Raw genomic sequence first — 10,466 nt, forward strand, 5'->3', positions numbered from 1 at the left:
AAGCACTGTCATCAGCATAATGCTTCTTTTGGCCAGAGCCTGGCGCCCACTCTGGGATCGCTTGAGGCCCGCCCCCCAGTTTGAAGACCAATGCTAGGATGATACGACCCTTCTATGTCCCCGGCACTCACCTCCTTGAAGCTGTCCGCGTATTTGATGCTCAGATTCCTGGGCAGGGAGGCCTCGGCCTGGGTGGAGGTGGAGGCGTCGGCCAGGGGCTCCCTGGCGTGGTCGTTCACGATGTAGGTGCACTTCTCCTCAAACTCCGCCTCCGTCCACAGCGTCATGTCGGCGTCCTCCATGTCCATCTTCATGGCGCTCTTAAAGCTCACGATGCCCGCGCTACACTGAGTGGCAGCCTGGAAAAGAAGAAAACAGGCCTTAATCCCCATTGTCCTTCGCCCTCTGCGGTTTTCCTCTGAGACGGGGTGACTAATGCCGCGGTCTATGGCCTTCTTAATGCTCGAGAGCTGAGGTTGAGTAATAGCCAACAAAAAAAAAAAAGAGAAAGAAAAACACAGAAAGCAAACCCCTTCCGGAAAAGTGTGCACAAAAATCAAGTTTAAAGAGCAGATCCCACCGCTCACAAGTGTTGCCTGTGCGATCCACACACCCCACAACACTAAGCAAATGCAGTGATGATAAAGAACGACAGGCTCAAAGTTTTGACTGGATGTGTCTACCGCCAAGAAGCCTTTTTATGACATTTACCACCAATTCCTCACAAAATACAATGAAATAAAAAAACGTGGTGTGTGTGCCTCCCTTTCATGCCCCTACCTGAGCCCATCACAACCCTGTTTCCTAGCACTCACCGTCAGGCTAGGCAGGCGTACTGACAGCCCCGGGGTCATGGCCGCTGTGCACCAACTCTGCGCCCCTGAAACAGCAGCAGCAGCCTCGGGAACAGTATCACAAACAAGGGGAGGAAGGGGAAGGAGCTGCCGTCTACGTCTGAATGAGGCTATATCTGGCAGGCGCACGCCACAGCAGCGGAAGAGCGCAGTCTGTCTATTCCAGGCGGGGGGGATGCTGAACTTTCCCACCAGCGGACAAACAACTTTCAGCACAAACAAGCGCCCCCGCCCCGCCACCCCCCTCCGCTGACGTCCTCGCTTTCATCCTGCATCCTGCCTCCCAGCGCACTCTTAGGAAAGAGGCAAGACAGTGGCGACGAGGCACACCGATAGGAAACCCCATCACGCAGAAGTGTCACAGGTACACAAGTGATATCCAAGCGCCACAGAGAGGCTTCTTGTCACTCAATACCGCGCTATACGAAACAGTACATTAAAAAGTGAACACAACGGATCCGTCAATCAACCTAAAGTGTTCCAAAAGTACAGTTCCATCTTTAAATGTCTTGCAGGTACATATATGGCATCACAACCTACTTTATCATACCCTTTCTAGTGCCAGCCAGACTATGGACGCCTGTGCGGCCTAAAACCAGCTCAAATGGAAGCATGTTGCCAGTGTAGGATTGCAAGGCGTGTACAGAGCAATAAACACTTCGATGCCTCGTCAGGAGGTTTGAGACGCTATAAAACTGATAACATGCAATACTGACAACGGTATCGAACTCGCTGGTCACCTTCATTCAAATGACTCCACACGTTTCTGGGAAGTGACGGGGTCTGGTGGCTGATCTGGAGGCGACCCGATTCCAACAGCGTGACCACGTGTGACCCTGGACAGGTATCGGTCCCTTCCTTACAGATATTCTGACTGCCTTAAAACAGGTGACCATCCACAGAGTAAAGGGTGCTAAAGGAGGCACTTGTCTCTGGCAGAGGGCACTTGAAGAATGTCACGTTAGGGTGCTTGGGTGACGCCAGATGCATTCATTATATGCCAATAGCCAACCCAATGTGTCGAGAATGGAAGTATAGGTAACATTAATGAAGAGCTTGAGAAAGCAGTTTTGGTAAATAAAGTAACCGTGCCTACAATAACTATGCATTCACACACAAAAAGAAAATCATGCAAGGCACGCCAAAAGACTCAGTAATGCCACAAAAGTGTTCACAACACGTGTGTACATTAGAGCTATCGGCTGACACCGCAGGAACAGTCGAAAAGGGAATATACCAGAAAGAATGTCTTCTGTAAGAGCATTCTCTCGGCCTCTATGCATAATTATGCTAACTAAGCTTACTTTCTGAAATGTTGCAGTGAAAGATGTCACATCTCGCAGCGCGGGGCTGTGTGTCGGGCTAGCAGCATCTCTACTGCGTTCAAATAAATGCTCATATTCCCCGGAAGACTCAAAGTGTGTGATCCTGGGCAAACGACTTTTCATCGAGAGGTCCAATCCTTATCCGTCAAGATAGCGGGGCTCAGAAGGGGTTTGGGGACTTCTGTCAAGTACTACAGGCAGGAAGGGGGCAGTGGCCAGCCTACGAGCCGCTGGGGGTCGGAACCTTACCCGGTGAAGTCTGACGTTTGGGCCACCGCGTGAGCGGTGTTTTAAATCCACTATAGAAACGCGATGTTTCAAGGTTGAGTACACCGGGTCTCAAAAGTTGCTGCTTTCTTGCTCGGTTGCTCACTCAAACTTCCACACCACGAGATGGACGAAAGTCCTCAAACATCCTCTGGAGAACGTAAGCAGCTGTTTCCTCCCGGGGTCATTTGGAGGCGCAGATATTCCATGCTAAAGTCTCATAACAGGTCCTTGGAAGAGCGGCCGGACTCTGCGGCCAGAGCCCCGAGCCGGTGGGCAGGGGGCGCAGAGATGGCCGTGGTGTTGAAATCACATCACACACAGAGGGATGCTGCTGAGATAAGCTTGTTAGATGTACACAAAATATACTATTTTCGGCGGAAGTTTGCTAATGCAATGAACAGGAGGCGAATCAAATACGTGAAGATTAAATTAACGTTTTGTGTTACAGAGCAGTAAATACATATTGAGGTTTCCCCAACAAAGTGTCGCGTTATCAACATCGATGAGGACACTCTCAGCCATGCTCACCCACGATGCAATGAGTACAGCCGTCTACCTACGGCAAAGGCGTCTCCTGCTTTTTGGGGTGATCGAAAGCTGTTCGGCGCGCGCCCTTTCTATCTATTGTCAGCGCTGATCTAGCAAAACGAGTATTATATTCTCAGATTCAACACAAGACAGTTCTGTGTGATATTGGGCAAATCTCTTTACACGTCCCTTTGGCTTGATCCGCTATAAACTGACGGCGTTCTAAAGGACCTGACGCTTCTGAAGTGCTATATAAGAACATCCCCACTTGCGAATGAAACTGAATGTATGAATGAGGGCAGGATCGCCACAAAGAGGCTAGAATACAGCTGGCTCCGGTCACCCTCCATGCACAACTCTGGTCTCTGCAGCAGCCGCTGCTCTGCCTGCAACGGCCGCTAGAGGGCGGCAGCCGCGCACAGCCGGCGCCGGGGTCAGGCACTTTAGGCTGCAGGCGGGCAGACACAGCCAGCAGACCCTAGATTCCCGGGACACGCTTCACGGCTACAAGGTTCACAGGAGCGTTGTGGATCAAAGTGAGAAAAGTTGCTGTTACCCGCTTTAGAGTATTTTATGCACGTTCAGTTATGTGGGGGTTCTGGGGAAATGGGATCGAGTAATAAACACCGATATTCAGCAAAGCGCACTAAACCAAATAAAGAAGCAAGAATTACATCGCTTGAATTATAAAACCCCCGTAAATGTAAATAGTACAACGTAGATTTTACACGGCCGAGAAGCCCTTCAATATTAGAAAGTCCAATTTACAAAATCAAGAGACAGCTTCACGGGGTAGAGCAAGTAAAGAAAAGATGCACCTTATCAGAACTGGGCACAATTTACAACACTGCCAAAATGTGCACGACACACAGCCCACCTACAAGCCTATCCTGGGGGTTGTCATCCTGGAACCAAGGCACAACCAGGAGCTATGGGTGCGCTGCCCAGGACGAACGAAGCACCTCAATTCCAGGGTGAAACTCTCCCATAAAGCGCCTCAAAGTGTCTGATCCCAGCGAGCGCATTGCGTCTTTTGACTTGGCAGAGAGCGCCCACTCGCAGAACCGGGCCGCCTCCGGGCGCTGTGCGAGGAAGGGGCTCTTCCGTGAAAGCTGCTTTCAAGTAACCCTTGACGGGGAGAGCTGGGGTGCCCTTACCAAGGTGGAGTCGAGCAGCCTGTCCAAGCAGAGATCCGGCATTTGAGGCATTGATCCTGGCGCGGGGCGCTGTGGGCATGCTCCGGGCTCCCGGGCGGGCTGCTGGAGGGCTCCCGTCGCTGCAGGTGCCAGGCTCCGCTCTCCTCACTCGCTGCGCCCTGCCTCTCTGCCCGCTGCCGCCTCTCTGGGGTTTCCTCTTCTGATTCGCACTGATCTCTGGCCTGGGAGTCAGCGGCGGGGGCGGAGCCTCACCTGACCCGAGGGGCCGCCCACCCCGGAGGACACGCCCACTCCGACTGCGGCCGGGACTGGGGATTAAAAATAGCTGCCAAGGGGGCGGGCTCTAGGGCCCTGGAGGCCCGGCTCACGCACCTGACATACCTGAGTGTGCACGGGCACAGTCACTGCTGACCGAGGCCAGCGGCGCCGCCCGCTACAGTGCCTCGAGCGACTACATCAGCACGCGGCACTATGTATACATTAAGTATGAAGCGCATCTTCCAGCAGCGCCGAGCATAGAGAGGTACACAATCTAATAGTTCCGTGTATACATGAACTATATGTATAAAAGGATGTACAACTGCTCGCCTGTAGCGCTTCCATTCTATAAGGTGATTGGAGACGAGAACCTGTTAAATCATATAGCTAGCAAAATGTATATAATTTTTGCTTCTAGTGACCCAGCATCGTAAAACGTGGGAGAGTACTAAACAAGCGCTACATACACAACTATGTGTACATTCTAGTATAGATTACCCTTTTTATTTCACACAGTTACGATGAAGTACAAAATCATATAGTGCTATGAAAAATAAAAATGTGCACGCGAGGGCTGCAGACCACGGTTTCCTGCAGGGCTTTGAGACGGGGGGGGGGCTGCTAAATTCAATAGCACTATTTATTCAGTATCTGCACAGGTTGTGTACCGCACCGCATTGGGAGGAAGAAAGAGGGTGCTACATTTTTAAGTGATATATAGCAACGTTTGGGTAACTTCCGTATCACGCCCTACTGCGGAGCCTTGAGACTCGAAAGAGTACTTAATTGTAGACCACTATACTTAAAATATTATATATATATTCTATGGAGAAAGCACCCGTCGTGAGTTCGGAGACTGAGGTGGGAATCGCCATAGTGATGTTCTATATAAATGCCTCACACCGCAAAAAATGCAAAAGAACAATAAACTATTGTGTACTGTATAGATGCATATGCGGCCAGAATAGTTGTGATTTTTTTGTAACATTCCTTAGTGCGCAGCCTGTAGATGGAACTAAATCAGAAAACACGACGAAACAAATATTTCTTTACACCCGTAGAACACCTCACTGCAGTAGCGTGATAATGGGCACGGGTTACTTTAGTCACTAAAGGTTTTACCGCTAGATATACACAGTATTTGCATATGTAGTGGGTATACAACGGCTTACTACAGCGCCTGGAGAATGGTAAATGAGAACTAAATCAAATAGAATTACATTTTTTTTAAACGGTTGATGTATGTTCTGTAGAACACCTCTTCCCGAAGAGACGTGAGGCTGGGAGACTGATATAACGAAATGAGCAACTCACCCGAGTGTCGCCCATATAATAATTTTGTTTATAGAGCGTGCTCACTTAGTCGTGCGCTTCATAGCGCTATGAATGACTCCAACTCACTCCAGCGGCGCTCGACCGACCTCACGTACAAAAATGCGGAATCCATCCTGTACAGATTTAATCTAGTCTAAATATCTGCAGTAGATTCCTCAAACCAGAGGATTCTTTTTAAGCACCGTGTTATTATAATGATCCGTATTTTCATCGCCTTTTGACAATCGGAAACCCTCTTCGTGACTTCGACGTCCTACGGGAACCTGAGAGTCAAAATAATACTTTCACATGGGACGCGGAGTGGGTCCTGCGCCCCACCCTGCACCCCCATGCCCAGCACCTCAAACATACAGGTAATCAGCCCCTGCCTCGCTGCCCCTCCCTCGAAGACAGGAACAGCGGCAGTCTGAACCATTTAGCTCGTCCCGGTCTAGCTTCAAAGAGCTGTGGCCGCTTCTTGGCCCCGAAGGCGCTCAATTGTTAGAGTGGCACTGAATAGCAGGACCCGCATGTACTGGGTACAGGAGAAATGCGGGGCACACTCGTTGCTGGTGTTCGTGTGGGTTTGCCGTTTCGGACGGGTACACGCAGAGAGTTGCCAAACGAGGCTGCCACAGGCAGCTTTACATCGCCCCGACAGCTCGCGAGAAAAATGTCGCATTATTTCGGAACATTTATTGCAAAAGCTGGCATTAGCCGGTCTCGCCTTCAGTACTAGACCACAAATCGTCTGATCTTGGGCACGCCGCTGTATTTCGCCGTACCTAAAATTGCAGTGTATGCACTGGAAATGCACCGGCCCCTGGTATGTGGAAGGGAGTAGGACTGCCATCGACGCCTCTCGGAGGGTTTATTGTACCAAGAGGAGACTAAGAACACCACAGCCTCGTCTCTGGAGGCGGAAGGGACGGCGTCAGAGCCACCCCCGCCATAGCAAGCTGTACCAACACACACTACCGGCCCCGCCAGCCATCACCCGCGTGTGCCCCAACGCGAATTCTTAACCGCTGTACCTCAAAACTACACTGGCATTGCTCCTGGCACAACTGCTGATGGCCAGGCTCCCTACGCATGTGCCACTCGCTGCCCTTCATACAACATGCCACTCTGGAGTTATCCTGCACAGCTGCTGATGCTCAGGGCACAAGTGCCCCTCTGAAACCCCATGCGAAGCCCCCCTCTCCGTGCCGGCCAGTCCCATTACCCACCACAGGTGGGGTCTCAAGCCGAAAATACGCTTTTCCAATCCCTGTTGGACGTCCTCTCGGGTAGATTAATAACAATAAACCACCCGTTTCCCCTACGAGCTTATTTCTCGCCCCTTCCCTAATAATACAATACAGACAGGGCTCTGTCCAGGTCTGTCTTAAGTCTCATGTGTTTCAGTACTCCCGCCCCCACCCCCATTCCAATGCCCCCTCAGAGTGGGACATTGTGGATCCCGACAATAACCGCAAAGACCTACACATTTAGAACAACTGTGCAGTGACTTGGGGGAGGACTCGCATAGCACAACGCCGTGAACCCAATAACTTCTAGGTGCTTTTAACCCCAACGGACAACACTTTATCAGAGTTTCAGCCGGCATGCCCCAACATGCTTACAACCCCTTCCAATTTTTACATCGTTCAATGGAACTTTGACACAGGCGGGGTGAGTTGCTGAGGATCACACCGTTTTGGTTAGGAGGGGATGCCTGGATTAGAACATATATATCTGCAACAAACTCACTTTACAAGAAACAGGGGCTGCCCTTTGTTGCAGGTTCCCTCTTTTTAGCCCACTAAACTGGACTTCGACGAGAAGACGTATATAGTTTAAAAAGAAGACAGCGCGCGAACAATGCTTGGTTGATATCAGAGGGTAGGCGGTGCATGAATGAACGAGCGAAGGCAACGGATAATCATTGGAAACAATGAATTGAGAACTCGCAGCGGTGGATAAAGGACGCGGGTGGGTGGAGAGAATCAGCCTGGCAGGTTTTCGGCTCAGTCCTAGCTGATAAGAGCAGGGATAGCGCCTGGGCGGATGATGCGGGTGTTACATAAGCCTCGGGGCGCTCCCTGCTCCCGGAAACTCTCAGCCTCGTGAGTCGTGACCCCCCCCCCCCCCCCCCCCCTCACAGAGCGGGTCCCGTCAGCTCCCTCAGTGGCTCTGAATCACAACCGGGCTGGGCAGGAGCACACACCATTACCTGTGCACTAGACCTCACGGGCGCACGCACACGGGTGTGTGTGTGGGGAGGGGGGCGGGGGGAGTGGGCCGCTGCCCTGGTGTCACAGACTGGCAGGGAACGGCGGGGTGGACAGAAACACACCCATTACCTGTGCGCCTGCACCTCACGGGCGCATGCACACAGGTGGGGGGCGGAGAGTACCGCTGCCCTCTTCAAAGACTGGCAGGAGCCGAGCTGCCGGACCCAGGTGAGGGCAGGGAGGTGCGCCCTCTTAATTCCTGGCCTTCGCTCCCTCTCCCCTTCACTTGATTTCCGACACACCTCCCTCTCCCCGCCCCTTCTCTCGCTCCTCCCCCCCCCCTCCCTCGCTTCAGACGGGTCCCTCAGTGCGCTACGAAAGGCGGCGTTAAAATGAACACCACGTGCGCCGGGGACTTTTGGGAAGCGCGGCGGTGTGTGGTTGGAAGTGGCCTAATTGGAGCGTTTCCTGCCCGCGCGCCCACCCCAAACGCCTGGAAATAGGAGGTGTGGGGGCCTGCAACTTGCGATGCTCTGCTCCGCAGTGAGGGAAGGAAGGGGGGGGGGGGTGCAGATAAGTGTCCCCTTCGTGCGTACTATCATTCTCTCTCAGTCTCAGGTAAGGGGGCCTGCTCGACATTGGCTGACACACGCACGGGTTGCGGGCTTCTCCCTTGGACGTATTTATTAATGTGCATCTATATACTTTGTAATGAAGCGCCAAAGTAAACCTCTTCGGGCGTAAGGGCGCTGATATGAACATCTTTCAGCTCTAGAGACCGTTCGAAAAGACTGTACAGAACCGAGATAGCGAATAATATATTACTTTGGAAGAGGTAAATTAGAAATGATAATTGAGAAAGGAAAAGAGAGAAGTAGGATCCATATAGAAGTAAAAATGCCAACACATTTCAGCTCAAGATAGAAATAAAAGAGAGTGAGGATCAGTGCGTACGACAGCCCTTACTGGGATAAGATAGAGACACAAGTCATTGGGAGTATATGTTTAATACGATTCCTTTAAGACGGGCCTTGCCTGCTTGTTAACAGCGCCCCCTCCAGCACGCGCAGGTCCTTCTGCAGCGCTGTCGACCCAAGGGCTGCCTGGTGCAAGGGTGCCCTGGTGCGTCGCACCCGGTGGTTGCCGCTAACCAGGGAAGGACATGACACTCTCTGGGGCAGATTTACAAGCCCCTTGCGCCACTATTGCGTCATTTTTAGCATGGGAAAAATGACGCAAAAGTGGTGAAAGGGGCTTGTAAATCTGCCCCTCTGTATATTAATAATTGATTGGTTATGTTTGTGTAGCGCTTTATAAGGCACACGTATCGTTTCCAAGTGCCGCGAATAACAGGCGCTAATATTACCTAAGTTGGAGGTTCTCAGTTTACCGACCTCGGGAGGATGGGGGATTGAGTTGGCCCTGTCTGGATTCACACAAGTGATCTGCAGGTGACAGCATTAGGTCAGAGACCGGGGCGGGCGTTAGGGTTCACCCAGCACCGCTGACTCACAGCTACCCGACCTGCTTCCATAGCTGAGAACATGCGTGCATCCCCGCTTGTACGTTCGCCGGCGGTAGCTCAGTGGGTTCGGGTGCTGGTTGCAGCTAGCCAAGCCGCAGGCTTCAATCCCACCATGTGAGCGCACTGGAAGGCTTTTGAGTCGAGTACAACCTGAGCACAGACTCGAGTGACCTCTAGTCCAGGCAGGTGGGTGCTTATACCGAGCATGCCCTGTATCTCTCAGAGACGCCCATTAGCTCAAGGGCTGCATTGCAAACAGTGCGCCTGTCCCTCACTTGCCATTTCAGTTCCTCCAGAAAGAAGTCGCTCTCAAACATGGCGCTTCACTTTCTTGTGTTCTCTAAGAGAAGGGAAATTCTCGATTCCATCCAGGGGTAAGGCAGCAATTCATGGCAGATCTGAGCCAGCTGCCCGGCGCCAGCCACCTCCGGGGGACCACCTGTCAGTGTGTCCGGCTATGCACAATTTACTTGCATGTTTATGAAGCTTTAGAACGCACTAACCAGGGCACTAAGGAAGTCAAGGCCTATATATATATTTTTTTTTCGCAGAAGAAACAAAGGTTAAAGTGGAGTTATATGTAGGTCTTCAATACTAAAAAAAGTTTTAAGCACAAAAATCACTGAAATTCCCCTTTAATACATAAATGATTGAAGTATGACTTGCACTCACATAAATTTGAGGTGTCACCAGTGATGTAATATATGATGTCATAGCAGTGCATCATAGCTGTACAAGTTATACTTAAGTGATTTAAATGTAACAGGTGAACTTCATTTTCTTTTTGTTTTTAAAAGTTTTTCATTAATAGAAGACCTACCCTCAACTCCACTTAATCCTTTTTTCAGTGAATTAGAAACTTTTTTAAACATAATGTTGCAATCATACTCCCTTACTTACATATAACTCCACTTAACCTTTGTCTTTTTTTCAATTAATTATATTGTTTTAAATGTAAATTAACACAATTTTATGATACGTCTGTGGCCAAACCCCAAGTGGGCAGAGAGTGGGGTTGG

General features: G+C 50.8%; 1 protein-coding gene across 2 annotated transcripts in view; it reads right to left on the reverse strand.

Moving 5' to 3' along the window:
- Positions 1-4,315, reverse strand: part of PRDM1 (PR/SET domain 1) — a 33,250-nt gene extending 28,935 nt beyond the window's left edge. Inside the window, exons 1-2 of one of the 2 annotated variants that reach the window (XM_086926704.1) lie at positions 4,135-4,315; positions 132-359 (exon numbers count right to left, since the gene is read on the reverse strand). In XM_086926704.1, the coding sequence (XP_086782830.1) occupies positions 132-359; positions 4,135-4,185 (279 nt within the window). In that variant the 5' untranslated portion in view covers positions 4,186-4,315. Of the gene's footprint in view, positions 1-131; positions 360-815; positions 1,092-4,134 lie in introns of those variants that run through there. The other variant, XM_086926705.1, reaches the window with a different exon arrangement.
- Between the last annotated feature and the right edge of the window lie 6,151 nt (positions 4,316-10,466).

The sequence above is a fragment of the Lissotriton vulgaris genome, chromosome 6 (genome assembly GCF_964263255.1).
Source record: "Lissotriton vulgaris chromosome 6, aLisVul1.2, whole genome shotgun sequence".
In the NCBI taxonomy this organism is placed as follows: domain Eukaryota; kingdom Metazoa; phylum Chordata; class Amphibia; order Caudata; family Salamandridae; genus Lissotriton; species Lissotriton vulgaris.